General features: G+C 35.0%; 8 protein-coding genes across 31 annotated transcripts in view; 5 read left to right on the forward strand and 3 right to left on the reverse strand.

Annotated features, from left to right (window-relative positions):
• Positions 1 to 574: 574 nt before the first annotated feature.
• Positions 575 to 2,611, forward strand: LOC129568505 (uncharacterized). The gene is made up of 2 exons (XM_055446485.1): positions 575 to 732; positions 1,703 to 2,611. Exon 2 carries the CDS (start codon positions 1,755 to 1,757, stop codon positions 2,118 to 2,120), a length of 366 nt encoding a protein of 121 aa, XP_055302460.1. The 5' UTR covers positions 575 to 732; positions 1,703 to 1,754; the 3' UTR covers positions 2,121 to 2,611.
• Positions 2,612 to 5,233: 2,622 nt separating this feature from the next.
• LOC129568492 (kelch-like protein 18) lies at positions 5,234 to 12,210 on the forward strand. Its single transcript, XM_055446469.1, has 12 exons — positions 5,234 to 6,581; positions 7,759 to 8,412; positions 8,507 to 8,637; positions 8,720 to 8,860; positions 8,934 to 9,070; positions 9,141 to 9,595; positions 9,675 to 9,835; positions 9,910 to 9,958; positions 10,025 to 10,296; positions 10,373 to 10,485; positions 10,613 to 10,641; positions 10,709 to 12,210. The coding sequence occupies exons 2-12, from the start codon at positions 8,278 to 8,280 to the stop codon at positions 10,805 to 10,807; spliced, it is 1,722 nt and encodes a 573-aa protein (XP_055302444.1). The 5' UTR covers positions 5,234 to 6,581; positions 7,759 to 8,277; the 3' UTR covers positions 10,808 to 12,210.
• Positions 11,970 to 14,754, forward strand: LOC129568491 (glutactin-like). The gene is made up of 11 exons (XM_055446468.1): positions 11,970 to 12,104; positions 12,249 to 12,416; positions 12,524 to 12,679; positions 12,777 to 12,915; positions 12,982 to 13,364; positions 13,444 to 13,618; positions 13,685 to 13,774; positions 13,835 to 13,944; positions 14,004 to 14,119; positions 14,178 to 14,410; positions 14,498 to 14,754. Exons 1-11 carry the CDS (start codon positions 11,976 to 11,978, stop codon positions 14,584 to 14,586), a joined length of 1,788 nt encoding a protein of 595 aa, XP_055302443.1. The 5' UTR covers positions 11,970 to 11,975; the 3' UTR covers positions 14,587 to 14,754.
• A 32-nt stretch (positions 14,755 to 14,786) lies between these two features.
• On the forward strand, positions 14,787 to 16,883 carry LOC129568493 (zinc finger protein 883-like). Its single transcript, XM_055446470.1, has 2 exons — positions 14,787 to 14,962; positions 15,020 to 16,883. Exon 2 carries the CDS (start codon positions 15,052 to 15,054, stop codon positions 16,675 to 16,677), a length of 1,626 nt encoding a protein of 541 aa, XP_055302445.1. The 5' UTR covers positions 14,787 to 14,962; positions 15,020 to 15,051; the 3' UTR covers positions 16,678 to 16,883.
• Positions 16,884 to 16,961: 78 nt separating this feature from the next.
• On the reverse strand, positions 16,962 to 18,899 carry LOC129568496 (uncharacterized). Of its 2 annotated transcripts, XM_055446474.1 has the most exons (6): positions 18,845 to 18,899; positions 18,362 to 18,777; positions 17,987 to 18,281; positions 17,666 to 17,930; positions 17,504 to 17,599; positions 16,962 to 17,323 (listed from the first exon to the last, which is right to left on the reverse strand). In XM_055446474.1, the coding sequence occupies exons 2-6, from the start codon at positions 18,720 to 18,722 to the stop codon at positions 17,138 to 17,140; spliced, it is 1,203 nt and encodes a 400-aa protein (XP_055302449.1). In that variant the 5' UTR covers positions 18,723 to 18,777; positions 18,845 to 18,899; the 3' UTR covers positions 16,962 to 17,137. The 2 variants fall into 2 exon arrangements, with proteins under 2 accessions (XP_055302449.1, XP_055302448.1); XM_055446473.1 differs by having other exon boundaries at positions 16,962 to 17,599; positions 18,362 to 18,898.
• An 80-nt stretch (positions 18,900 to 18,979) lies between these two features.
• LOC129568500 (neurotrophin receptor-interacting factor homolog) lies at positions 18,980 to 21,158 on the reverse strand. The gene is made up of 5 exons (XM_055446479.1): positions 21,023 to 21,158; positions 20,472 to 20,834; positions 20,089 to 20,298; positions 19,879 to 20,019; positions 18,980 to 19,706 (listed from the first exon to the last, which is right to left on the reverse strand). The coding sequence occupies exons 2-5, from the start codon at positions 20,827 to 20,829 to the stop codon at positions 19,186 to 19,188; spliced, it is 1,230 nt and encodes a 409-aa protein (XP_055302454.1). The 5' UTR covers positions 20,830 to 20,834; positions 21,023 to 21,158; the 3' UTR covers positions 18,980 to 19,185.
• Positions 21,159 to 21,228: 70 nt separating this feature from the next.
• The window catches only part of LOC129568489 (activating transcription factor 3), a 63,846-nt gene continuing 57,398 nt past the window's right edge, over positions 21,229 to 27,676 (forward strand). For 2 of the 22 annotated variants that reach the window (XM_055446441.1, XM_055446451.1), the window contains exons 1-6: positions 21,350 to 21,437; positions 21,547 to 21,770; positions 21,844 to 21,997; positions 23,569 to 23,807; positions 24,744 to 25,083; positions 25,332 to 25,488. The gene's annotated coding sequence lies outside the window, so the exon portion shown is untranslated. Of the gene's footprint in view, positions 21,438 to 21,546; positions 21,771 to 21,843; positions 21,998 to 23,167; positions 23,486 to 23,568; positions 23,808 to 24,057; positions 24,426 to 24,743; positions 25,084 to 25,331; positions 25,489 to 27,676 lie in introns of those variants that run through there. The other 20 variants (XM_055446455.1, XM_055446457.1, XM_055446459.1 and 17 more) reach the window with 20 other exon arrangements.
• On the reverse strand, positions 21,410 to 27,381 carry LOC129568487 (probable multidrug resistance-associated protein lethal(2)03659). 2 transcript variants are annotated; one of them, XM_055446439.1, is made up of 14 exons: positions 26,710 to 27,381; positions 26,517 to 26,653; positions 26,026 to 26,262; positions 25,757 to 25,961; positions 25,340 to 25,562; positions 25,102 to 25,258; positions 24,280 to 25,027; positions 23,855 to 24,178; positions 23,580 to 23,785; positions 23,165 to 23,516; positions 22,948 to 23,098; positions 22,647 to 22,877; positions 22,035 to 22,582; positions 21,410 to 21,960 (listed from the first exon to the last, which is right to left on the reverse strand). In XM_055446439.1, exons 2-14 carry the CDS (start codon positions 26,594 to 26,596, stop codon positions 21,496 to 21,498), a joined length of 3,927 nt encoding a protein of 1,308 aa, XP_055302414.1. In that variant the 5' UTR covers positions 26,597 to 26,653; positions 26,710 to 27,381; the 3' UTR covers positions 21,410 to 21,495. The 2 variants fall into 2 exon arrangements, with proteins under 2 accessions (XP_055302414.1, XP_055302412.1); XM_055446437.1 differs by having other exon boundaries at positions 26,517 to 27,381.

The raw sequence follows: 27,676 nt of genomic DNA on the forward strand, positions 1-27,676 counted from the left end.
AAGCATCTTCACTGTCATTATTTCAAAATGCAGCTGCCGGTGTGAATGACTCGGATATACAAAGGCTATATGTGCAAATGTGTGTTTAGTGTGTAAAATACAGTTGATTGAACAACAATATTTTTCGCAAAAGATTGAAAATTCCAATGGAATTATTTTATTTTCAATGGAACAATTTTCACAACCAGATTTTTGTTTTTCAAAAACACATCAAAATAAAAACGCCACTGAAAATAATGCATACAAAATATTTAGATCATTCAGAAATGAATTGATCTATTGTCTAGATGGAAAAGCGCCTTGAAATAGACTAAATCCAATATAATGAAACCACAAATCGCAAACGATTTATTTACATTTTATTTGATTAAAGTTGAAAATATCGGAATAATGTTCTATCATTGTTTTTTGATTGTGGTTGAAATGATCAAATAAATGGAATTTTTACCATTCCTTCTATAAGAAAAAATCACTTTGAACGGAATTCCATTTCGAATCGAATGTTCATTTCTAAAGCTGTCAACCTAAATCACGTCGTGTGGCGCTGTAGTCTGTTGCACCGTCTTGCCTAGAGTGACATTTGGCTAGGCGTAGTTTTTGCGCTCTTTCGATTAACAAGCTCATTGTTAAAACTGCCGCTCAGTCAACGTTTAGACACCAAAGCGAAAGGTTCATAATTTTTAAACGTTCTTCATCAAAAAACCAGTTTAGAGTTCCATCGCAATTTAAATCGTAAGTTTAAAAAAATTTCTGTCAACGGTTTTTTTCTATTCATTCCACAATGATTTCTCTAAAGTTAAAATTGAATAATCGTGAGTGGGTTTTATCACCGTGTAACTTGTACTGAAATTCAATGTCAAATCCAGTTTTAACCAGTTTTTTGTACATTATACTTTACGGGCCATTTGAATTATTGCGATTTTTTCTTCTTCTATTTTTCGTATTGATTTTTCGCACATAAAAAAGACTTGCAACGCACTAGTTGGTAATAATAAGTTCTAATAGGCCTGTTGCTATTTTTCTGACATTTTTTTTCACAAGCAATATGTTACGGTATGTTATCGAATTTTCATCGTGTTTTTTTTTCTTCTTTCCATTCGCAAACAATGCACAATGGTTAACGGTAAATTCAATTATATGTGGTGGCCTGAATTTGGCGATTTTCACATGAATATTGTTTTCATTCTTTTATTCATAACGGGTGGTGTGAAATACCATTAGACACCGAAAATTGTTGTACATGTTCCCATTTCGGTGGCTTTTTCCATATTTAGATGCCAAATTTAGGTTTCGTCTTCACCCATTATTCGCTATTAGCACAAAGATAAGTGTATGCGTGCATGTTACTTATTTCCTCTCAACATTCGGAGTTTGCTACTGCTTTTTTCTTGTTGAATATTTCTCTTTCTCTATTGCGACTACAGTAATGTAGCGATGATTTATTCATCGCAGATTGTTAGATTGTGATTTTCATGTGACGGCACATTGAGCGTGTGCTTGTGTGTGTGTGTGTGTGTGTGCGTTCGCGTTAAAGTTCAATTACATTTCGGTTTTGCAGTCATGCTATACACACGCTATGTAACATTCAAGAGACTCAGTGACGACGACGACAACGCTCAATTCATTTCAGTCATTGCGGCTTAACGGCATCGTGGCACTGATTTATTGTAATAATTGGCCTTTCTTTCTTTCTTTCTTTCAGACGAACGTTGTTTTATTTTTCTCTCGCTCTTTGCACGAAAAAAACGCTAAAAATGACTTCGACATCATTCAATGTTGGCATGAGCAGTGACCGTAGTTCCAGCCGTGTATTGAAGCCTCCAGGCGGTGGTCACACAAGCATATTTGGAGAATCGGAAGTTAAGGTGAACAGCCCACGACCAAAGTATGATCAACAAAATTCATCGAATTTGAATTTCTGCATGAATACCACCGATGCAAACGTATTGGTCGAGCAAGTTAAACATGAGATCGAACCGAAGCCCGCGGAAGCAAAACCAGCAACGCCGGTGGCCCCACCCAACAGCATTCAATTCAGCGATTCGGCTGAGCAAGCATCGCTACCAAACCGAGGTAGTCGCGTTCCACCAGGAGGTTTCTCCAGCGGTGGCTTCTGGTAAACATCCATTCATTCGTATCTCACACCAATATTCTTCTTTCCGCAAAAAAAAAACAAGAACCCATTTTTGACGGCTACTTAAATTTTTTTCTTACTCATATCTTAAGACATACAAACTAACGTGACTTAGATCATTAATCTGTAAGTTGAATAGGTTTTTTTTTGGTGCGCAATCGAAATACTATACAATTAATCGTGAGTTTATTTCCATTGCTTCGTTGTAACAATATCGCTCTCTTTTAAGACAACTACCAGTACTTTCAAACGCTCCCTTGAATTCGTTCAAGTTGTTGTTTTTTTTCGTATATTCCTGTTTTTTCGTAATGGCTTACATAAGATGTCCAGAATTTATTGATCAAATATCCAAAATGTTTTCGATAGTTACTTGACTTGTACTGCGTTTTAAGTGATACCAACCAAATTTTTCATTCAAATATGCGATTGTATTCAATCAAAATACATTAAAAAGAGATATTCCGGCTAACCAACAAATCCACTGTTGTTTTCAATTTATTTATTTTTTTATTCTTGCGAAGAGAAATGTTGGCGAAGAGAAATGTTGATCTGAAAAAGGTAATCTGAATCAGCAATATCGTTTTAAACCCGCTTCCACTTCGCTCTGATGATTTATGCGTTTATTTTCTGCTCTCTGATGACTTCACCATGTTACAAGCACTCATGTGAAGACTAGCAACGAAACAATGAGTAAACACGTTTGTGTTTTTAGACTTTCAACAAATAAATTGATTTCTATGGTGAAAAAAAATAAATTGTATTGATTTAGGTATGAATCATTCCGATCGGCGCCATTAAACAAGTGAATCTATGTGATTTCGAACCGATTTGAGTTATTGCATTCAATGACAACTTCTCCAATAAAATGGAAGAACTTTTTGTTTTTAGAAAATAATAAAGTTGTCGCTTGATAGGCTTTCCACTTGTTTCCCAAAGCAACTGCCTTGATTGAATAATATTGTATCGAACTGGAAAAAAGTGAAACAAATTTAATTGCGATCACACATGTCTTGTTGCATATCCATAAAAAAACAAGACCCGAAAGTAGAAACAGAGCAGAAAAACGTTGCAAAAACTATTTGAATTGTGTGGTTCGTGGGAAAAATGGCTAGCGTCATTTAAAATGATAAGATTCGCTTTCATTCCACTACGAGTAGAAAGAAGAAGAAGTAGTAATGCAACCGAAACTAAGCCGTCGTTGATAAAACAACAACAACAACCATCCGTCGCTTGGTTGCGGCAAAACACGAAAGCCAGTTTAATCCGGCTTCGAATGAGTTTTTTTTCCTGTTGCTGTCTACCTCTGCTTGCTATGTTTGCTTTGCTATTTGTTTCAGCGCATGCAAAATCAGTCGGCTTTCGCCATTTCCACTGATCGGACAAGAGAGGAGAGAAAAAACGCACACGCAAACTATTGTTGTGATTAATAAGTAGCCACTCAGTCGTGTGCCACAATATGAATGCTCTCTGTCCAATGTTATTTTTAGTCAGTTCCATGAGATTGTTGCACAATGCACAGGCATACGTAGTGTGTTTAATTTTCGATGTCACCTGTCCACTGCTTGGACATTGTTTGTTTTTTTTTTGTTACTCGTATTGAATTTATGTAACCCAGTATTGTTGAATAATTTCGCCAATGTTTTCTTCTATTCTATAATCATGCATAACGTGCGGTCAACTCTGGACAGATCAAATGATTTATTTCAATAATCAAATATTATCATTCTATTTTCAAAAGTCGATCAGATAGAAAAAAATACACCACAAAAATATTTCATCGTTGACTAATAGAATGTACACTGTACATTGTACAGGTACACTGTACGGATTATTTTGACTTGTTATGATTTGGACTGACTTATTAATCCTGAAATGTAAACAATGTCAAGCATTCATGACAAAAACATGAGTTAAACTAAAAATAACACGAACTTTCCGGCGATGCTAGTTGAACGGAGAAAAAAGACTTTTTTTTTTCAAAACTCCAATTTTTTTTTTGCTAAGTTGTTTGAGTAGATCAAAAAATTATTTTAAGGTCTAATTACATCGTGTGTATTTTAAAACATTAAATGGACTTCGTTCTTTTCAACACTTTTTTTCCTCATAATTTTAAATCCTCGGATACGCATAGATGAATAGATATAGAGTTAGAAATGTAAGATGAAACTAAAGGTAGACTTTCTTTGCGTTCGAAAGATATTTTCTAATAATTTACAGTTGCACGTTTATAATTGTCACGATGGGCGTGGAGCCAGTATTTACTTTTTTCTGCTGATGAAAGGCATTCCATAAAAAATGAAATGAAGGGAAAAAAATCATCGCATTACGAAATGTTTAATTAGGAATTAATTGCGTTTTGCGAGTCTTAGCTGACACACTGGAAGCAACAGCGGAATATACTCCATGCTTTCAAATTTGCAATAGAAGAAAACTGAGCAGAAAATAAAACGTAGGCTTTTTAATCCGATCTTTTTTTCAGTTAGAGATCGGGTAAAAGATTGACAGCTTTGTTTTTAATTGCTTTTTGCAATCTGTAGCTTAAAAAATTTATTTTCTTTTTTCGTTCGATGTTTGAATTATTCTTGGAATTAAATACAACGTTTCATTATACCCAGGTCTGTGCACTCTGTTATAATACTGTATTTTTCCGTTCGTGATAAAAAAAATACATACATCGATAGGTAAACAATGAAAGCGTCACACTTTTTATGGCTCACTCTTTTTTAACTAGCGGTTCTTTGTTAGTTTTTTCATTGAGGCCACAAAAAAATCCGCAAATCACCCATCATTTTGACACGGCAACATATTTTATCTGAACTAGCGATCCAGCAATTTGGGCAACAAATCATTCTCATTAGAAATTCACGGGCGCTCAAAATAATTACCAAAGTCAATCTGGGTTGAACTGTTTCTCATATACTTTAGTTTGGGTTTAGGAAGAAATATTCATTTCTCCAACTAAGAAATTCACTCAAACCAGAGGTATTATTGGCCAATAATTAGACATATCGCTTCAAGCTGACCCTAATTATTACGGCAGGTGCTTCATTTACTATTCATGATTTACCTCGCAGCGAAAAAAAGCAAATGTACGAATGATGAGGTCCCGAAACGACAAACAACTCGCCGATGAATGACTTCATCGATCAAGCTTTAACTAAAAATGAATGACATACAAATGGAGACGTTTGTGGGTGTACAAACATTGGTTAGTATTTTTTCTGTTGTTGTTCAAGGAACATTGGCAAATTAGTTCAAACTATCGGAATTTAATGTAAATTTCACGAAGATTTGTTTACGTTAAGGCCGTTTGACCATTTGAAGATTAAAAACACTTGAGAAAATAGGCAAATATTCACGCACACAAAATAAAGTGAAATACAAATTGAAAAAAAATTAATTAAATTTGTTTATGACTTTAATTCAATAAAGTTTTATGACTTTTTTCCTCCATATTCTGTAATCATTTGAAATTTAAATATACACGCCGAAATGCGGGTTCATTTGGATCGTGAACAAAACCCAAAGTAAAAGTAAATATAAATATAACTTCAACTTCAACATGATATATACCGTATCTTGATTGTTTTTTTTTTCGGCGTGTGGAAATGAAAGTAAAATTTTAGTTGCATCGTATATCATCGTTTACAGCTTCTGCTTCTGCTACTGTTTCTATTTTCCCATTTATTAGCCTTAGCTATATGAACTACAACGCGTCGTACATGCATTCAACTGAATTACAGTTATACTACGAGTGCGCATCTTTCATCTCTATAAATAGATCAATGCGCTATTCCATTCGATCGCCAAGCGTAAGATATACAATAGATGTATTTCCTCAATGAATCACACTTTCCGAAATACTAGATTATACGTTTATACTTTTTCCTGCACGTACATCAAGTGTTTCTTCTAAGTACGGCAAATGTTTTATCAGTTGAAAATTTCATCTAGTATCAGCGCACAGAGCATATATGAAATAATCAAACAATAATGTTTTCGGTTGGTATCAAACCGTAAGTTCAATAAAACCATTGAACCGATCATTATATTGAGCTCAATAACTCAATAACTCAATACTTTCTGCATATTTAGTGTGCGGAAAACTTAAAGAGAAAAAAATACGAGCAAGAAACAGATGAGATTTTGGAAATCGATGTAATTACAACTGTTCCGGTACTATAAATAACAACAGTCAGACGATATTGAAGAATAATTTTTTGGATGAAATTGATGGAAAAAGCAACAATAATCAAATGATGTAAAAAGTAGAAAATCATCTGTTTGACGTTTGAATAAGAAAAAAATACACCAGGCAATATAATATTGTATGCGTGAAAAAGTAAATATTTACAATAATTGCGAAGAAGATGGTATTTGAACAATTCATAAAAAGAAAGCGAAACCGCAACAATGGAGCCATTTCGATCGGACTATTAATAACACCGTGTAACAAATTTCAACTTTTTCTTCTGCACATGAGAAATTCCGATTGCTTGTTTTAGAGGACCAAAAACCAAGCACTTTTGCATCATTAGTTTGTTCGAAACCACGTCTAGACTTTTTTTTATCGACACATATAAGACAAATTTCAGGCCAAAATGAGCAAATCACAAACATGAGCTTCGGTTTGACAGGTAAAAGCAAATAATTTCTAAATTTTCTGCCTTTCAACATCTAGTATGATCCTTTACAAACATTTTGGATACTTACATGACCAAATCGAGTGATGTTTTCACATATTTCTGGCCGCATATTTGGTTGGTTCGAATTCGACTCTGAAAGAATCGACTTTTGGCCAAAAATCCTTAAGTATAGGCTTTTCAGGGATGGTCTCTTGGCGCAAAGTTATTTTTTCTCGAAAATATGGGAAGTCTACCCAGACAAAAACTCTCAAAATTGACTTTTCGAGGTACCTCCCGAACAAAAGTTACGTTTTTCATGCATTTTGCTATGAAAATAACATTTTTTGTTCGGGAGGTACCCCAAAAATACACTATTTGGATGAGTTTCTTAGTAAAAAATTAATTTTTTCGAGAAATATTGGGAATCTCCCCACACAGAATCTCTTATAAATGATTTTTGGGGTACCTCCCGAACAAAAAATGATATTTTCATAGCAAAATGCATTAAAAACGTAACTTTTGTTCAGAAGATACCTCGAAAAGTCAATTTTGAGAGATTTGGTCTGGGTAGACTCCCCATATTTTCGAGAAAAAATAACTTTGCGCTAAGATACTATCCCTGAAAAGCCTATATTTAAGGATTTTTGGCCAAAAGTCGATTCTTTCAGAGTTGAATTCGAACCAACCAAATATGCGGCCAGAAATATGTGAAAACATCACTCGATTTGGTCATGTAAGTACCCAAAATGTTTGTAAAGGATCATACTAGTTGTTCAAAGGCAGAAAAGGTAGAAATCATTTGCCTTTACCTGTCAAATCGATGCTTATGTTTGTGATTTGCTCATTTTGACCTGAAATTTGTCTTATATTGTCGATAAAAAAAAATCTAGACGTGGTTTCGAACAAACTAATGATGCAAAGGTGCTTGGTTTTTGGTCCTCTAAAACAAGCAATCGGAATTTCTCATGTGCAGAAACATGTGTTGCACGGTGATAATAGGTATATAAGTCTAAATCGATGAATTTGTAGAAGAAATATTATGGAGAAAAAAAAACAATGCATGAATCATACCGATAGACAAATTGTCGGCGAAATAAAATGAAGTAGAAATAAACATACACAACAAAAGAAGGAGAGCAGTGCCATCTGTTGTGCTCAACTGTGAATCAGAAATGAAATCGTATGCAGACAGTTCGTCGATGTGCTCTATGCAGAGGTTTGTGATAAAACGTCGAGAGAGAGAGAACATTGACAGTGTTACTCTCTTTGAACAGAGACACAAGTATGGTATCACACTAGTTGTCTCACTTTACGATATGGGTTTATTTACGTGAATACGTCGTCGAAAAACTGCAACAACACTCTCTGCAGAGAGAATTGAACCATCAAAACAAAAACACATACTCACTCTTTTTTTGGCATTTAGATGAAATCTCAATTTATAAAAGTGGATGAGTACACATTTTGTATGAAAATTAGTTCTGTGAAATCCATTGACACAATTCACACACAACAAAAATGGATCTTCAAGACGCTGACGGAATTGATTCGGATAAATTTGTGATATTTCAACAAGATGATTTACATATTGAAAGTTTTCCTTTGATGAAAGAAATTCGACGCCAAGGCAAGCTTTGTGACGTCACGCTTAAGGTGAGAAAATTTCAGATTTCCATCGATTTTATTATAAATCTTGCGATGTAGTGATATGTGGAAGGATTAACTCTGTTTATATTTGCAACAAAAGGTGGAAGACCAATCATTCTCTGCCCATCGAATTGTTTTGGCTGCTACTATCCCATATTTCTATGCCATGTTCACACATGATATGGCTGAGAGTCGTGTTAAGGAGATTACAATGAAAGAAATAGATCCACAGTAAATAGAATGCCTTTGTAACATTGCTTTGTTACAATATAATGACTTTGTTACAACGTTTTAAGCTTCATTTCATTTTCAGAGCACTGGAGAGTCTGATTAATTTTGCCTACAGTGGAACTGTTAAAATTGACAATCAAAATGTTCAAATGCTGATGGTTGGGGCAGCTTTTCTCCAATTAAACAAAGTCCGAGATGCATGTGCCGATTTTTTAGTGTCAAGGTAAGAGTTAGTTTTGATATAGAGATAATATACTGGACACGAATAATAACCGCAATTGCTTTGCTCGCTGTAGATTTCATTCACATAATGTGTTGGGTATAAGACAATTTGCCGACTCCTTGGGATGTTCGCAATTGGTATCAGAAGCTGAGAATTATATACATACGAACTTTTCAAAGGTGTCCCAATCCGATGAATTTCTAAATTTATGTAAGATTTTTTTGTGTACATTTGCATGCATGCTATTCCAAATCCCACCAAACAATGATTACAATTACAGCGTTCGATGAGCTCATCGACATCATTCGACGGGACGAATTGAATGTACGCAATGAAGAGAATATTTTTGAAGCCTGTATGCGATGGATAAAATGGAACGAAAGTAGAACATCAATGCTGCCTCAAGTTCTATCAAAAGTCAGGTTACCGTTGCTCACGCCACAATTTCTTGCTGATCGTGTGGCAACGGAAGACTTAATTCGCACATCACATCAATGCCGAGATTTATTAGACGAAGCTAAGGATTTTCATTTGATGCCTGAACGACGGGCACTAGTACAGAGTTTTCGTACAAGGCCCAGATGCTATGGAACGACAATCGGACAAATTTTCGCCGTCGGTGGACTTACAAAGAATGGTGATTCCGTGAGTACGGTGGAGATTTACGACCCATTGACCAAAGAATGGAAGATGGGCGAAGCGATGTCGATGTTACGTTCACGTGTTGGTGTTGCGGTGAGAAAATTATCAATATTATGAATTCCAAGCATACTATCCCTGCACCTAATTCAATGACTACTATTGGTTGCTTTAGGTCACCGGCGGAAAACTCTATGCTTTTGGTGGTTTCAATGGGAGTGAACGATTGTCAACCGTCGAAGTGTATGACCCAAAAACGAAGATATGGTCACAAGGAAAGGCCATGCAATGTAGAAGAAGCGCAGTCGGCGTGGCAGCTTTAGACGATCGCGTTTAGTAAGTTTATTTTTGTGTTTTTATTCTAACTTTGAACGATTTGTGTGCTCAAAACAATGTGTAAACATTTTCAGTATTTGTGGCGGATATGATGGAATCACATCCCTTAGCACGGTTGAAGTGGTAAAGTTTAAAGTTTTTTTAAACGTTAAAGTTAAAAGTATTCACGAAAAATTCTCGTTTTTAAAGTATTCACCCAAAACTGACTCATGGTCAACGGTTGCGCCAATGATGAAGTATCGTTCGGCTGGTGGTGTAGCTGCCTTAGGAAAATATGTCTATGCTTTGGGCGGTCACGACGGTCTATCAATCTTTGACTCGGTGGAGCGGTTTGATTCAAATACCAATACTTGGATGAAAGTTAGCCCTATGCTGAATCGTCGCTGCCGCTTAGGTGTAGCAACACTTAATGACAAATTATACGCGTGTGGCGGCTATGACGGCACCTGCTTTTTGAAGAGGTTACATAAACTTGAAATTCTCTGCAAATTCTTTCTTTATTCTATGTTATTCAATTCTTAACCGTTCTCTTTACAGCGTCGAAGAGTATTCTCCGGATAGGGACGAATGGCGATTAGTGGCCCCTATGAATGTGAAACGAAGTAGAGTAGCATTGTGCTCAAATATGGGAAAATTATGGGCGATTGGAGGTAGACATTTTATTTTTAATTGTTATTCTAAATTACATAGATTTTTTCGGGTAACAATTTAAAAAAAAAGGTGCTCGTTTCAACATTAGATCATTTATGAATTAAAATAATTATTTCGTTTTAATAGGTTACGACGGAGAAAGCAATCTATCGACTGTAAGTGCAAATATGCAAAAACAATATTGATCTCTTCATTATTACAATTATGTGATTTTAATCATAGGTCGAGGTGTATTGTCCGATCAAAAACGAATGGACATTTGTTGCACCCATGTGTGCACATGGGGGAGGTGTAGGCGTGGGCGTCATACCTATTTCATAAGAGAAACTTTAGACGGAACAAAATCGTGATCGGCAGCTATTTGTCTAATTACTTAAAGTATTCATTCGTATACTTTGTATCGTAATCATATCTGCATTTATAGTTCTTACCCTTCACACAGCTCATATGTCACTCTTTTGTATGAGAACCCAGTAAAATTTGTTAAGTTTAAGTTAATTTCACATCTTGCTCTCAGAATTCAAAGGAGGCAAACTAAAAAACATACAGTGTAAAACATCAAATTACCCACTGTGTTTTCGCCATTGTAGGCAAAATATCAGTTGACCTTCATTGTATTAAAAATGTAGGTAAAATGACATTTCGCCGACAATCCGAATTTGAATCCGAATTTAGTTGAAATTGTGTGGTTTTATTTATTTTTTCTTTTGCAGTATCATTTTTAGTAGCACACAGCAACACGAGTTTTATTTGTGACACATGAATTTCATGACATGAAGCTAAAAAAAAACAGTACTAGTATAGATCGAATTGTAGATACTTTTCTGAAAACAAATTATTTGCTTAGTCAGAGCCCCACCATCATTTAAAGTGAAGTAATTCGGTTTGTGATAATAAACAGCTGACATTCCATTTTATGGTTCTCATCATTGAATTACTTACACTATGATAACATTTTTATGGTGATTCCTGTAATAATTGGTGTTAATTAGCTTTTTTTCGTTATTTACAAAAGGTAACAATAACAATTGTCAATCATATCTGAATGATAACAATATCAACTAATCAAAAATGATAAACCGACCTGGTAAAAATTCATAAGAGATTTTTACATTTAGTTCGTATCATATAAAGCAGCTTGAAACAAGCGTGATAAACTTACATGCAGACGTTAAAAATTAGCATTTTCTTATAATATTAAAAGAAACGATTGAAATTTTTTAAGCGAGAAAATCCAAAATGCAAATATTTAAAAAATAAAAAGTTTATTCGATAAACAAGTTTGAAAGAACGGAGAAAAATGATCGAAATATAAATAAGACGAGAAAATCAGGTTAAGGCCAGTTGCGGTTTCCTTTATTCTTCGAAAGATTGTCTGAATAAACCATACATTTTACGAGTTTGGTGCAGTTGATCAAATAATGCAATTGATTTAAATTAAATGTTATTCACTAAATAAAAGACCAGTAGACACACAATCGTCACAGAGATGAGTTGCTTACAAATAACATTGTTCATGTGCATTCTGTGCACAAAATACTTATTGGGTGACATAAACTTCGATACATTAAACGTGTTGATGGAGAGTGTGCAAAAGAATTTTAATGAAATTGATCCAGTAAGAGTTTACATTTTTGATTCATTCAACAATAAGCATAATACTTTGTAAAAGATTAAAAAAATTAAAATAATTTCTGCGGAATAATAAAAACTATATATTGTTCTCCATTCTTGTTTTCATTAAAATATTTCTTTTAAATAGAATATCGAACGTAATCATAATGCCCTGAAACGTCTGGCTGTAGTAAATTTGCCAAAATATGGAATACTACAGGGATCAGTAGATTTTACGGCTTGGACGCAACGAAATATTTATCAATTTTTGAATGTACCATACGCCGAATCACCTAGTGGAAATAGACGATTTAAGGTGGGTACAACAATTTTTTTCTCTCCTTTTGTTTCCATGTTGATCTCATTTGTTTAAAATGGTGAAATGTGAATTATAAAAAATACTGCTACAAAACCCATTGCTAGGCACCGGTCCCTATCAAACCATGGAATGGAGTGCGGAATGCCGAAACTTATGGCACAAAATGTCCAACTTTACACGATTTGAATGAGATGGCACCAAGCGAGCGTGAAAAGAAAGACTTGGAAGATTGCTTGAATATGGCAATTTACACTACAAATGTATTGACAGTTTTGATTAATTCAAATTATGAAAAAACGACAAAATATTATAAGAAAAAATTCAAATATTATTTAAAAAACGATAACTATTTCTTAGTTGAATGCTTCACTTCCTGTAATGGTCTATATTCATGGCGGGGGCTTTTACCTCCATAGCGCCAAAGAATTTCCACCAAACTATCTAATGGAACGGGATATTGTTCTAGTGGTTATCCAATATCGTTTGGATATTCTTGGTATGTTTTTATGTGTGAACATCTGGAGGAGATCTTTGAAATATTGTTCTATGTTCTCCAATTTAGGATTCCTGTCAACAAACTCAAAAGAAATTCCCGGCAACGCAGGTTTAATGGATTCGATACAGGCATTGCAATTCATAAAGGAAAATATAAAATATTTTGGTGGAGATCCGAATAAAATAACGATCTTTGGCCAATCAAGTGGTGCTGCAATGGTGTCGACACTGCTTGTCAGTCCAACCGTTCCACAGGATCTCTTTCACAAAGCTATTATCCAATCAGGCTCAATTTTTGGGAAATGGGCATACACGATCGATCCCGTAACTGATGCCAGGAACATTGCTCAAGCAGCTGGATTAAATCCAAATCAATCGCTATCATCTCTCAATCGAGCATTCATGACGATGACTGTACACGAATTGCTGAAAGCTGTCGATAAATATCAGGTTCTATTCGTTGAACAATATGACTTCACAAAATAGTGTATCAACCAAAAATACTCATCACTAATTTCAAATAATGCAGATGAACGGTTTGCTTGACGGAAAAGTTTTGTCTGGAGGACGATCAATATCAATCGGTGGACCAAATAACTTACTATCGGATACACCACAAAACTTCGTTTTATCAGGAAGCTATAATAAATCGATTCCGATTATCGTTGGAACAACCAAAGATGATGGAGATTACGTTGCAACAGGTGAGTTATTAAGTTCATCAACTCTGTCAAAGATATTTTCTCCTAAAATTCCATCAATTTTTCTAGTTGCATACGATATTCTGGCCGCCAGCAACAAGTTGAGTGACAAAACCTTTATGTCAAATGATTTAATTAACGCACTTTGTCGGATGGCAGGTTTGTAGTCTCTTTACACGTGTAAAAATATTTAAATGAATATCTGAATGAAATCAATAGGAATCGATGATGAAAGTGGTGTACTTGAAGCATTAGCATCTTCTATTTACTGGACGCAAGAACAGATTTTATCGGCAGATTTTGGTGTTTGTTCGCATGGCATTATCGATGTAAGTGTATGATAATTTTGATTGAATATGTTATTTACTGTATCAATTTGATGCTATAGATGCTAGGAACGGTCATCTTTAAAGCACCGGCTCTACAATTGGCCCAAACAAATTCACGAATGAATCCACTTGGAACATTCGTATACACATTAGATTATAAAGGCCAGTATACAAGGTAAAGAGACCACTTTCTGCAATAAAATTAAATGCTAATTCATTTGTATTATAAATAGATTCGGTTATGGAGGTGACGTATCACATTACCCATTCAATGGCGGCGTTTCCCATTCGGATGACCTGATTTATCTGTTCCCATATCCACCTGAAGTGGCTCAATTAAATGAAGACGACACAAAAATAGCAAAGATTTTGGTCGATTTGTGGACATCATTCGCAATAAACGGAACTCCAGATTTATCCAATAGCAAAGAAGGTATTAACGAAGTGTCTTGGCAACCGTTTTTAGGTAAGTTTTGAATGAAATTAACTAATTTATTTATTGATCATTTACCGATTATATAATAATTATTTAAATTTATTTCATTCAAACTAGGTCCTTTGGGTGCGTATCTTCATATCGGAAAGGAATTACAAATCGATAATGATTACCGTAACGAATTCACCGCCTTAACTCGAAACTAACAACGTTTATTGTCATTGTGAATCATTTTGATTTAATTTCAAACGTTCAGTACCTATTAATGTTCAAAAGATAGAGTTTTGAAATTGAAAATTTTAAATGGATAATTATTAAATTCTTATGTTCAATGCTCATAAATAATTTCAAATAAAATCTTTTCACTTTTCAAACTATGTTTTATCATCAGCGCCAAAGACATTCAAACGTCATCCACATGGTGACCTAACCTAAATTCAACAACGAAAAAAATATCAACTTGACAGCTCTTTCGGTAAATGTCAGAATTCAAAGCAAGTGCGACGAGTTTAACATAAATAATTTCGCAATTGTTTCGTTTTGTGTGTTTAGATATTCATTCAGCTAGTTTTTTTTATGTTGGTAAGTTATTGCAACTATAATAAATCATCAAATATTGTGATCATATTTTGTTTGCAGTGATCGTCAGTTTTGAAGGTAAAAACTCAGCCATGGATTGGAATGCTGAAAATAAAAACTTGATCATCAAACAAGAACGAGAAGAAAGTCCATACATAAAAAAGGAACCTGTCCTCGATTCGGAGAATAATGAAGAGTCTTACAGCTTCACGAAAGATTGTGTGGACAGCGTTGAAATAAGTTGTGTACCATTTCTACAAGATTTAATTGGATATAATGTTGAACAAGAATTTATTGTTGGAGATGAAGAGGTTGATTTGTCGTCAGCGAGTTGCATTGAAGATCTGGCGATAATGCGTGTGATGGATAGTGATGACGAAGACTCTGAATCGGATTATAAGGAAAATATCAGCCAAGTGTCATTGTTCAACTGTGCATATTGTAATTTTGCTTGTTCCAATATAGACACATTGGCCAAGCATGTCACAGTGAACCATTGGTTGGAGAATAAATTGAAAAATCGACGAATTCCCATGGAAAATATCATGAGCGGCATAAAACGAACGTATCAATGCTATTTGTGTGGTTATGAGTCGACTTACTCCAAACTGAAAGATCATTTCACAAAACACACCGGGAACAAAGATCATGAATGTAAAATTTGTGGAAAGCGTATTGGACGAAAGACTGATTTACATCGGCACGAATTACGGCATCAGAAATTGAAAAAATTCAAATGTTCGTATTGCCCGAAACAGTTTATGGAACGATCACAGATGCTGTATCATGAGCGCTGCCACACTGGCGAAAAGCCATACGCCTGTAAAAAATGTCCGATGCGATTCTCTTATGCATCCAGTTTAATGCGACACAACCGAAGTCATTTGGGGGAAAAACCGTATCAATGTAACATTTGCTTGAAACGGTTCACAGCCAAAGATAACCTCAAGGCCCATGCAAGCGTTCACAGCGATCTTAGGCCGTTTGTTTGCCAAATTTGTGGTAAAGCATTTAAAAGAAAGCGACTTTGGAGAGATCATAGCAAAATTCACGAAACTAACCGGTCTAATGAGATGCTATTCGCATGTGATGAGTGTCCATCAAAGTTTGCACATATCGCAGGCCTAAATCGTCATAAACAAAACCATGCCGGTGCTAAGCGTTATAGATGTGTCATATGTTCCATTGATTTTTCAATTCGTCAACATTACATGATACATATGGATAAACATTACAAGGATACACACTCAAATCTGATGTTGTTCAAGTGTAAACAATGTAATAAGCAATTCAACTCGAAGAAAGAATGGATGGCCCATAAAAAAGCGCATAAATCTTCCAGACGCACTATGTTAAACCAGCCAAATTATAAACTTAACCAAAATACAGCGGTGAATCGATTGACAGCCATTGAATCATCATTTGATTGCACGGTGTGCTCGAAAAGTTTTGCTTCGAGAAGTGGTCTCAAGCGGCACGTACAAATTCATTCTACCGATAAACGGTTCCAGTGTGAGATTTGCTCAAAAAGATTTCAGCTACAGAGCTATTTAACGGAACACATGAAAATTCATACTGGGGAGAAGACGTTCAATTGTATTCATTGCTCGAAAAGGTTTTTGAGACGATCAAGGTTGGAATTACACAAGCGATCACATTTGAATCAAGCCTATCTAGACATACAATCTGGTATTATTTCATTAGCCACGGATGATTGATGAATTTATGCTTTTCCAAATCAAGGAGTTTTTTTTTAACCATATGAATATATCGAAATGTTTGTAATCTATTTCAGTATTCCAGAGCGATGCGAACAATATATTTTTCTAGAAACAGTTGCTGTTTTTTATATTTAAGTTTGGAAAATGTATCGATGTTATTCGATCAACAGTCTGTCTCGATTAAATACCTCATATTAAAATGATGTAAAGAGTTTTTATTTCTTTTATCTCGACCAAGGAACCTATCAGTAACACAAATGATGTCAGTAACACAAATGATGTTTCACAAAAAATTAAATTTATTCATTATTAATTCTGCAGTTTGATTTTACAACAATTGTGAATCGTTAAAAATTCGTTTTAAAAAAGTTACAGGAAAAGATCTCTAAATATTTAATTTTTTTTGTAAATTGAGGGAATCAAATACTTGTTGTATTTTTGTAAACTTGCGTTTCAATCACATCCGAACCAATGTATTGTTAACAAAATGGGATTCGGCTCTTTTGATTTCGACCAGGCCTTGTTTCAAATTTTCTTCGGCCCATTTAATGTTCACAAATAGTTCTTCCTTGAGATAAATGGCCAATGGGCGAGCATTCACTAGCTTTGCACGTTCTTTGCTCAGTTTGCCGAGGCTAATTTTCTGCGGATTGGGTAGGAACGTTTTATTTACGTAGATTTTCACTAATTTTGCTGAATGATAAACGAATGGCACTATCGCATCCACGCTGTCAGTGTATGCATAGATTTCTTCGAGATTGGTGAGGTTCTGAGCCAATATTTCAGCCTCAGCACGGAACAAAATGGCGTCCAAGTAAAGTACCTTTAGACTTTTCATTGCTGCGATAACATCTTCAAACACTTGGTTGGCCATGATCGCTTCCAGATACGGCATCGGTGGAAATTTGGCTGCAACAAACTGTGATGAACAATTGAGGAAATGAATTTTAATATCAGTAATAAAATATCGTATTATAATTTGTACCATCGACGTGGTGGGTATCATTTGCAATTTTTTGAATTGTCCTTGTTGATGCAACTGTTCAATACTTTGAAAGATTTGTTTCATATTTAAATCAACACCAAAACCGATATCCAGGCACAGTTCATCGAATTTGATGCCCGCATTAGTGATCAACTTGGTGATTTCCAATGGAAATTTAGCTGCGGCAAAACTTTGCACCTTTGGATTTCGATGGAAGAAGTAAGTCAGTTCTTCGGGCGGTTTTTCGTCAAAACTCCAGCTCAATCTGAGAAATTTGTAAAGTTAGTTTACTGTTCTAAATTAATGTGGTTTAAACCCAACCTCCGCAAATGTGGATATTTATGAAGAAGCCATCGGTTCTTCGTGCCATTGTGTGTGCATTCGGCAAACGACTTAAGTACTAATTGTTTGAGGTTTAGACAGTACTTTAAGAAGCTATCGTAGAAGTCGGTGGCAAATGAACAGTCTTCAAACTCAACGATTTCGACATTTTTCAACAAGTCTTCAATGCATTTACCATGCATTTCTGTTAAGGCTTTTGCTTCAAGGATACGGAGTTTTTTCGGCGTTTTGTTGCAAAAAGATCCAACGTGTCGGAATATAATCGGCTGTCGACCTAAAATGAACGGAATAAAGCCATTCAGTATTGACTGAAATGTATGAAAAAGCACTTTTGAATATATTTAATCTACCCACCTCTGATTGCGATATTTTGAAAATATTCACGGAATCGTTGTACGTACAATTCTCTAGGCCAATATTCAATTCTCCCCCGTAAATCGCTATCCATTTTTATCGTGATCCTTTTTGTCGGATATTTACGTCCGAAGTATCGGCTCACAACGTCTTTCATTCGTTTGCACGTTGTGCTCAGGCTAACCAAATCTGATAAAGACAACCATTCTAAAACCTCTTCAATGCAATTGTCATTAATTGACATCATTTCAGTCTTCGGTGTATTATCGCTGGGGTCACGCTCTATAACCTCGAACAGAAATGTTCGTCTTTTCTGCTTTCTCTGCCTTGAATCACGCTTCTTTCTTTTCGTACCAGCCATGCTGCAGTTATTGTTCGATTTTTTTTATTCGGAATAACACAAATATCTCATCGATCTAAACGAAAATCCACGTCGTTGCGTTATAACAAAATATATTTATTACTGATATTAAAATTCATTACCTCGACTTTTCATACAGTAGCTACTACATCAAACGTCAAACTAGAAATAGTGCGGAATCACAACCAAACTGAAGTTGAACGCTCAGAGTATGACATTTCAATGTAAATGATTATTGGCGCAATTTTTTAAAAGTCTTTTGTTTGCAAACGTAACCTTTATTTCTCTTTGTTTTTTTATTTTTGTTAAAATATTTCATATTAATAATCTAAATATTTGATAAATCAGTTTTTTTTAAATAAATAAAAATGGAATACATTTCATTCGTTGATTAAATTATCAGAGTCATTTTGATGAATTTTCGTCAGCAGCATGATGTGCTTTGCATGTTGTGTGTGGTTTGCTAGACGTTTTTGGCCACTTTAGATGATGGTTGCTTTTCACATTTCTTCTCGTGTCGATTTTTCTTGACTTCTGTGTCGAATATTTTATTACAAATTGAACAACTAAATTCCGTCTTTTCATCGTGTTCGTGAATATGTTCGTCAAGCGCATTTTTTTCTCGAAACTGCTTCGGACATTTTTCACATGCAAACAACGTTTCTTTTGAATGTGTTTTCATGTGTCGACTTAAATATTGCTTTTTTGTGCCTGCATAAGTGCAGCCTGAAACTGAACACTTGTATGGCTTTGCGTCAATCACAATTGATTTTCGAACTAAAACCAATGTTGTACGTCTTGAGTTCCGGCGGTGCACACTAATTCGAATTCTTCTTCTTCTTCTAGCGATACGTTCCTCGCGTGCTGATTCTGTTTTGTTGTCCAGTTTTAAATCAGACATATCGACAGGTTCTATGTCTTTTGGATCGTCCGTTTCTTCACGGATGTCGTTTGAATCCGGTACACCAATATCTGTAACAATATCTATGAAATATGCAAGGACAACGAGAAAAGATGCAAAAGCAAACATTCGAATTAAAAAAATGTCTACTCATTGTAATTGTGATGAATACTTTTTAAGTTCAATTTTAAAAAAATGGAAGTATTCTCAATGATTTGAGGTTAAACTAAAAATATCTGATGACCAAATATTCACCTTCGATTTTTGTTGGTTTTATAGGGAGATTTTCAACACATTTCTCCACAGTTGATGCTTCTTCTTTAACTCGTCTTTTTCTTTTGGTGATTTTGCCGACATTGATTGAAGATTCGTTTTGTTTGAGTTCGGGCTCCGGAACTGTAATGTTGAAAATGGTTAAATATTCCAGAAATTCACAAAATTGTTTAATAAATGACCAGAACTAACTTTTAACCGTAGAAACGTTGAAATCAGCAACTGCGTCCTGTTTTATGTGTATCTCGTTCTGATCAATTTTTTCGATGAAATTGTTCGTGCAATCAGCCACAATGGAACTGTCTCCAATCAATGCCGTATTTATGCTTTCTCTAATTTGGAAATTCGCACTGATCGATGAAAATCTTGTCTGTGTGCTATTCTGTGCGGCAATATTAGAGCCTATTGAAGTAGAGAAAATTATGAAAATAATTTTAAAATATCATGCGACTTTGACCAGACTATCGTTATAATAAAATTGTATAAAGTTTAAGAAAATATATCGGGAAAATGGATTCATTTTTGTCACAAAACTTAAATATCCAGTACTTGGCGGATAAATAAATAAAACTAACCGTTATTGATTGGATCATTTAAGCCATTTGGTTTATCTAATCTCTCTAGCTTGTTGCCAGTGGTCATGATTGAGTCTCGCGCTACAATCGTATTGTTCAGGTATAAATTGAGTAGCGTCGTTATATTTCCTAGCGACATATCGCCCGAAAAAACGTTTGTGTTTGATATTTTTTTTAAAAGATCATCTCCAATCGTATTGGTTTGTTCTTTCATGTTGATTTGACATGCAACCGCATCACCATAAGCCATGAGTTGAGTTCGATACAATTCGAATGTTACATCCTTCAGTATTTTAATCATGATCTCGATCTTTGGCAGTGTGTCAATAACAAATCGTAAACTTTCTATCGTTTCCATTTTACCTAGACAAAAAAATGAGCAATAAGTGTTTTTGTATAAAAATGTTGTGAAATTTTCGGATGTTGACACTCTCTGTTTTAATTGGAATTTTAGGTTATATGCCAATCAATTTTTTTTTTCAATTAAAAGTCAAGTTAAAAAAGATTCAGTGCAAAATGTTCAAAATAATGGTAAAAACTGATTTTCTTACGATTTACAAAATATTTCCAAGTGGTTACCGAATTTTTTTTTTATGCACAACCAAAACGTTAATTCGCAAAAACACAATAATCTGATTTATTTTAGTAAAGGCGGTGGTACGTAGCTCTCAAAAGGGTACATACAAATGCTGTGACAAGTGTGTTTACGTGGCACACTCTCTTTTGCACAAATATTCACACAAACACATACAATAACAGTTCAATGTTGATGCTTCATCAATACACGGTTTTTCTCTCTGTATTATACATTCCGATGTAATAACACAGTGGTGTTAATTAAAGCAATCATGAGAGTGTGCAATGTACATGCGAGAGATGAGTATTGGCATGTGCTGCTTACACTTTGACATTTCTATGAACATCAGAAATCAATGTAAAACTGTAATAATATATATATTATTGGTGGTATTTATAAACATTTTACATTTTATTCATTTTCATTAGATTTTTTTTTCTCGAAATATTATCGACGTCTTATTTCACAAATTCCGTTTGATTTTTTTTCATAACTTAGTTGAGCAATCTCTTTTAAATATTGAGCATCGGTTGGTCCAGTTTCGTTGACTAATTTCGTCAGAAAACCATCACTATTCTGAAGTAAGCGATGGGCATGATCAAATTCCACAACTTTTCCCGCATCCATAACCAGAATTCGACTGCTATCTGCTATGATTGTGTGCAGCCGGTGTGCGATAGTCAGCACGGTACAATGGGAAAAATGCTTGCGAATCGTTTTCTGTAACAAATAATCCATTGCAATGTCAAGGTTCGCTGTTGCTTCATCTAATATTAGGATTTTGTTTTTCCGTAGAATGGCCCGTGCCAAGCAGAAGAGTGAGCGTTGCCCGGCGCTGAGATTACGTCCACCACTCAGAGCATCATCATCCAAACCATTTGGCAAAACACGAATTATGGATTTGAGCTCTACCTGGGAGATGGGAGAATAAAATTGTTCAGATTAAAAGGTATTGTAATATTAAAATGTGACACTGTCAAGCCAACCTGATCAAGTGCCCGCCAAAGATCGTCGTCGGAATGTTCATTGAATGGATCCAAGTTTTCTCTTATTGTTCCTGAGAATAGAGTTGCATCCTGTGGTATGATAGAGAGGCTCGAACGTAATGTGTTCAAAGGAACTGTGGAAATGTCTACGGAATCGATTTTGATCAAGCCTTCATTGTACGCCATTCGGAATAATGCCTTCACTATAGAGGTCTTGCCGGCACCAGTTCGGCCACAAATCGTAACTTTTTCACCGGCGTGGACTTTGAAGTTTACCGAATTCAAAATACGATCTCCTTTTTCGGTGTATTTCAAAGACACGTTTATGAATTCAATCACGCCATTTGCCGGCCAATTTTCAGGTGGTTTACTAATTGAATCATCATGTGCTTTGTCTTCTTCTGGCTGCAAATTTATATACTCCATAATTCGTTCAACGGAAGTCATATTATTTTCGAGTTCAGCCGTTTGTCGAACACCCCACTGGCTTAACGATATTAAACTCAAAATCTGAGTTATTGCTAGACCCACATTTCCGCCCGTTATTTCTTAAAAAAAATTCTTTCAATTATTTCCTCTGTGGTGGAAATATTTATTAGATTTTAGTTTTACCTTTGTCAAGTACTAAAAATATCACAATTGCAACGGTCATATAGAGTACACACAGGAGTTCCAGCCAAAATGCTATTGCCCGAGTTGAGGCCTTGAAAATATAACCAACACTAGTGTTGTGGTTTTGCAAAGAATTGAATTCTTTGAGGAGTACGGCCTCTGATTTGGTCGCGTGGATCGTACACAATCCGTTTATTGTAGCGTTTGTATGGCTTATGATGGCGCTCCTTCCTTTAAATCACAAATTAGAGTTAGTTTTATTTTAGACATGAATAGTTCAAAAATTTCATTTTTTCTATACCTAGTGCTTCTAACCGCCTGAGGCATCTTGCTGAACTAACATACATATGTCGCATTCCATAAAACACAAAACTCATTCCAAGTGTTGCTACTGCCACCCAAGTATTGGTCAGTGACACCAAAACCAATGACATAATAGATTGAAGGCATAGCTAGAAGGAATGAATAATATTATTGAGAGAGAAAAAACTAGAGCAAGTGTATTTCGTTTGTTTTACCAGTGTTACATCGTACAAAACAAGGGCCAAGTAATAATCGACATCGTATAAGTCTTTGCAAAATCGATTGATTATACGCCCGGAGGAATTTATATTGAAAAAATACATGCTGGCATGTAATACACTTTGCAGCAGTCTATCATGTATTCGACGCGCGGCTCTCAAGCAGAATATATAGAGTGTAAATGCTCGTTGAAACACTAAGTACAACGCGGCAATAATTAGCAATGCATAGAGGTATAAAAATTTGATTCGGTGGGCTTTAATGGATCCAGTGTCTTTTGATGTAATATTTGCTATTTTCATTGATATAACGTAGTCGTGAGTAGCCAAATCGATTTCCCAATTCACCCTGAAAAATATCCTCTGTAAAAGCAAAATTCTTTGGATTTCTTTAACACTAGATGAAATTTACCATTTCGAAACAACGAAATCAATGCCACTGATTAGCATCTGACCAATCACAAATAATCCTATCACAACTGTGATTAAAATTGGACTTTCAACAGATTCCACATATGATTTGTATACATTCCCACTAATCGATCCGATTGATTGATGTTCTTGCCGACTCTTTACTTGCTCAGTGTGTGCCGCATTAAGATCGTGTGAGATTTGCACCTAAATGGGAAATCATTAGCAAGTAAGTTGCTTCATTTTATTTTTTTTATATGAAAAATATTTCCATACCTTATTCAAATATTTTTTCGATTCTGCATTGATATCTGTTTGATTGAACGGTTTGTTCTGAGTGATTTTTTGGCATTTTCCATTTTGAATAAAAATAGTACGATTTGAAGCGCTTATGTATTGTTCCTGATGTGTGACTAGAATGCAGATTTTATCTCTTAAAAAGTCTTTTATACAATTGTTGAAAATATATTTCCCAACAGCAGTGTCTACTGCTGAGAGAGGATCGTCGAGTAAATAAATATCGGCCCTTCTGTAAATTGCTCTGGCCAAATTTATGCGCGATTTTTGACCACCGCTGAGGCATATCCCGGATTCACCGACCTAATATTATTTGTTAAAAAAAAGAACTTGGTAATTTTTTACATGTAAAAGTGTGTGCAGTGTGCACACATAGAAGGATCAAAATTGTTCAATTTTAATACCATTGTTAAATCGCCAGCCGGCAACGATTGTAAATCCCGTTCAAGACTGCAAACACGAATCACTTCGAGATATCGTTCGCTGTCAAAGGGTTCATTGAACAAAATATTCTGCCTTATGGTTGCATCAAAGACCCATGGTTCCTGAGGTGAATAGCTAATCAATCCGTTTACAATGAGCTCACCACTGTCAATTTCCAGTTCACGTAGCATAACAAGTAAAATTGTTGACTTGCTCGCGGCAACTGGACCACTTATAGCAATCATTTGTTTGTCATGTATCTCAAAGTCCATATCAATGATGCCAGATTGATTTTCAGCACTCCATTTGGCTGTGATATTTTTGAATATAACACATTTAGCTTGTGAATGTTCATTGACTTGGACTATTTTGTGAGAGGATATCATCACATTCGAGTGTTTTTCCAAACTATCATCCGAACTGAATGCGAAATTTATTTTTTCAGATTTGAGCGGTTTCCCTTCGGGCAAAAGAAGGAAGTTTTCAATACGCTTCATAGACACAAAACACTCGGCAAGAGATGTCACGGACACAGTCCAGAAGTACAACATGGAATCATACAAGAAATTGTAGCAAGATGTGACCACAAATACTTGGCGTGGAGTGAAAACATTGCCAAAACAAACATATGAGGCTAGTGTTAAGAATATCGCTAGTCGCGATATGATCGAAAAACTGCACAACACTCCACGCACTATGAAGACACCACGAATAGATTGAAGTTCTTTCCTGAAATGTTCATAAAATTGAAGCAGTTATATGTACACCGTTGCAAAGTTTGTGAGGTTAGAATTTTTTCGCACTTTCTGATTTTCTGAACCATATTTATAAACGGTCGTTCCCACGCAAAAATTTTAATTGTCTGAATGCCTTGTAGAATCTCATTCAAGGTACGAATACGCGCATCGGTTTGTTTGATCACGCGATAACGAAATTTCGCTATCATTTTTCCCATTGTAACTAAAATAAACAGAATACATTTGCATTTTAACGATATGATTAACAACTATTTTCGTTTGCTCTGTAACCTCAGTTACTCACTTTGAATGGGAATGAAACACATAATGAACGCAACACCAATCCAGCCGTAGTAATCAAGTTCATTGTAAAGGATATATCCAAAGATGAGAACTTCAATGGGCCCCTTCCAAAGGTGATGGAGCAGTGACACCGCGGTATCAAATCGATAGGTATCAAATGATAACAAATTTATCACTTTTCCACTAGAACCATTCAACGCAGATGATTTTCGCATTTTTAAAACCTTTTGAGAAATTATATTCATTGTTACACAATGACTTGATTTTTTTTGGATACGCTCGTGAATCAATTGTTTTTTACGTATTTTTTTACGGTGGTTTAACTTTTTGTAGTAATTTTAATGGTAATAAGACGTATTGAACAGTTGATTCACTGTTTCCTATAGAGTATTTTCCATCCATTTTTATCTCCAATTACCTTGCTGTAAACCATTGAACAAAGTGCAATGCGAATGTGCAAACCCCTTTGATATGTATACATCAAAAATGGGTTTGTGATGGAACTGGATAAAAATGCGCATGAAATCAGTCCAAATGCATACCAGTGTACCGATGTATGTGATTCAGTACCGGATTTCGAAAAATATAGAACAAGCCCACCAATGCATTGAGATTGTACGACTCTGTGGAATATGACATCTCCATCTGATTATAATTTTTCAACATTTTTGTAAGAGAATTTCTTACCTAAGCAAAATATCGATGAGGGAGTACAAAACACTGAAACCGAGTGTTTTTGATAAACTTATTCTCCATATCACATTTAAAATTCGTGGCTTCCTTTTTTCTCGTTTCTTCTCCTTTTCCCATTTATCTTCGAAGTCCACTTTCAATCCAGCTGAATCATTTTCTTTCAAATTATCGTAAATATCGCATGCATCAAGCGATTTGCGCAATCCAAGTTTGAATAAATCTTTTAGCCACCTGGAAATATTGAACAATGCACATTTAAAGCCAGATTTCAGAACAATTTATTTCGACTGAATTGGTTGAAAATGGAAAAATATATTATTTTTAGTTTTCCAATAAAAAACTGAAGTTCTTGATGAAAGATTGATATTTTCTATTGATTTTCTTTCCTAATTTTTTAATGTGGATTCATTCAAACTGATTCAAACAGTGTTCATCCTTAATTTTTTGTTATTTTCAATAGTAAATTTAAAAATAAAATCATTTACCAAAATGTCCAACGTGCCAGAATGGTTGCTTTCTCGTATGGATGTTCAATATTCTCAGTTTTTTCATTTGCTACGTTCATTTTTACTTATTCCGAGTATGTTTTGTTGAATTCGTTTGGAAGCGCCTATTAACTTCACTGTTAAAAATGTACGAATCACTAAATGCTTCAAGTAAATGGTATTCATGCCATACCTAGTATGAAACTAGGCTATATAATATCATCATCTCTTTGTTGCGTTAAATTATGAATATTATGTGTGGAAATGAATATGATAGTCATGCGATCTATTGATATGCTTACACGAATAATGCGGAATCATTTTTTTTGAATGTACTTTCCAACCTGAAATCACAATCAAGACTAATCTCAATTTGCAACCTGTAGGTTATTTAACTTAAGTTCAAACGAAACCACATGAAATCATAGCAAACTAGCACATTGACTATTCTACAGAGTATTATGCTTCCGATTTGTTATATATGTATTAATTTCTACCTTTTCAATCTGCTATTCAAATTGTTGCTGTGTTTGCGGACGTTCAGGAAAACAATAGTTCAAAAGTGATCATTGTTTTACACGTATATAGTAATTTACTCATTGCAAACCAGTCAATCAAAATAAGAATCCACACGCGATCATTTGCAAAGATGTTATAGAAACATTGAAGTTTGACTAACTGAATTGACACGAAGCCTCAATTCAAATTTTCGGCTCATCTCTCATTCATTTTATTCGTGGAAGTACATATACAAATGTGTAAAAGCATTTTCGATGTAAAATATTACTTTTCCGCACGCCCAGGTCGTGTGTAAAAGTATTGTAATCACTCCAAAACCTAGGTACCCCAAAAAACCATTTTTTTATCCATTTTCGAAACCAAAAAGCACGATACACCGGTTATTTTGCTATGTTAATGTGGGTGTGTCGTACGCTGTACGCTGTGCGCTGTACGCTGTACGCAAAAAATTGTTAGCACGATTGCTCAAACACCAGAATAAGAAATGAAATTCTGCAAGTACCAAACGTTTGTGCTTCGTTAGACTTGAAAACCAATAAATTTTCAGCCACCCCAGATGTACCCTAGGATACATAGCCTATGAAAAACCTTCAAAAAATCGAACTTTTGTTCGGGACGTACCCAAAATAGGCTACCGAGGT

Source organism: Sitodiplosis mosellana, unplaced genomic scaffold, assembly GCF_009176505.1.
Source record: "Sitodiplosis mosellana isolate CC-2019 unplaced genomic scaffold, AAFC_SMos_1.0 Smas_scaffold_20, whole genome shotgun sequence".
Classification (NCBI taxonomy): Eukaryota; Metazoa; Arthropoda; class Insecta; order Diptera; family Cecidomyiidae; genus Sitodiplosis; species Sitodiplosis mosellana.

Excerpts from the sequence above, each read along its gene's own strand:
- LOC129568505 (XM_055446485.1), top strand. The coding sequence starts at position 1,755 with ATGACTTCGACATCATTCAATGTTGGCATGAGCAGTGACCGTAGTTCC.
- LOC129568500 (XM_055446479.1), bottom strand. The coding sequence starts at position 20,829 with ATGGAAACGATAGAAAGTTTACGATTTGTTATTGACACACTGCCAAAG. Across the intron at positions 20,299-20,471 it reads AAATGATCCAATCAATAACG|GCTCTAATATTGCCGCACAG; the intron begins GTTAGTTTTATT and ends CTACTTCAATAG. Across the intron at positions 20,020-20,088 it reads CAACGTTTCTACGGTTAAAA|TTCCGGAGCCCGAACTCAAA; the intron begins GTTAGTTCTGGT and ends TCAACATTACAG.
- LOC129568492 (XM_055446469.1), top strand. The coding sequence starts at position 8,278 with ATGGATCTTCAAGACGCTGACGGAATTGATTCGGATAAATTTGTGATA. Across the intron at positions 8,413-8,506 it reads TTTGTGACGTCACGCTTAAG|GTGGAAGACCAATCATTCTC; the intron begins GTGAGAAAATTT and ends TTGCAACAAAAG. Across the intron at positions 10,297-10,372 it reads GGCACCTGCTTTTTGAAGAG|CGTCGAAGAGTATTCTCCGG; the intron begins GTTACATAAACT and ends TTCTCTTTACAG.
- LOC129568496 (XM_055446473.1), bottom strand. The coding sequence starts at position 18,722 with ATGGCTGGTACGAAAAGAAAGAAGCGTGATTCAAGGCAGAGAAAGCAG. Across the intron at positions 18,282-18,361 it reads TCAAAATATCGCAATCAGAG|GTCGACAGCCGATTATATTC; the intron begins GTGGGTAGATTA and ends CGTTCATTTTAG. Across the intron at positions 17,931-17,986 it reads AAATATCCACATTTGCGGAG|ATTGAGCTGGAGTTTTGACG; the intron begins GTTGGGTTTAAA and ends CAAATTTCTCAG.
- LOC129568493 (XM_055446470.1), top strand. The coding sequence starts at position 15,052 with ATGGATTGGAATGCTGAAAATAAAAACTTGATCATCAAACAAGAACGA.
- LOC129568487 (XM_055446439.1), bottom strand. The coding sequence starts at position 26,596 with ATGAACGTAGCAAATGAAAAAACTGAGAATATTGAACATCCATACGAG. Across the intron at positions 25,563-25,756 it reads GTTCAATGGTTTACAGCAAG|GTTTTAAAAATGCGAAAATC; the intron begins GTAATTGGAGAT and ends ATTTCTCAAAAG. Across the intron at positions 22,878-22,947 it reads CAGGCGGTTAGAAGCACTAG|GAAGGAGCGCCATCATAAGC; the intron begins GTATAGAAAAAA and ends TGTGATTTAAAG.
- LOC129568491 (XM_055446468.1), top strand. The coding sequence starts at position 11,976 with ATGAGTTGCTTACAAATAACATTGTTCATGTGCATTCTGTGCACAAAA. Across the intron at positions 12,105-12,248 it reads ATTTTAATGAAATTGATCCA|AATATCGAACGTAATCATAA; the intron begins GTAAGAGTTTAC and ends TCTTTTAAATAG. Across the intron at positions 12,680-12,776 it reads TGGCAATTTACACTACAAAT|TTGAATGCTTCACTTCCTGT; the intron begins GTATTGACAGTT and ends ACTATTTCTTAG.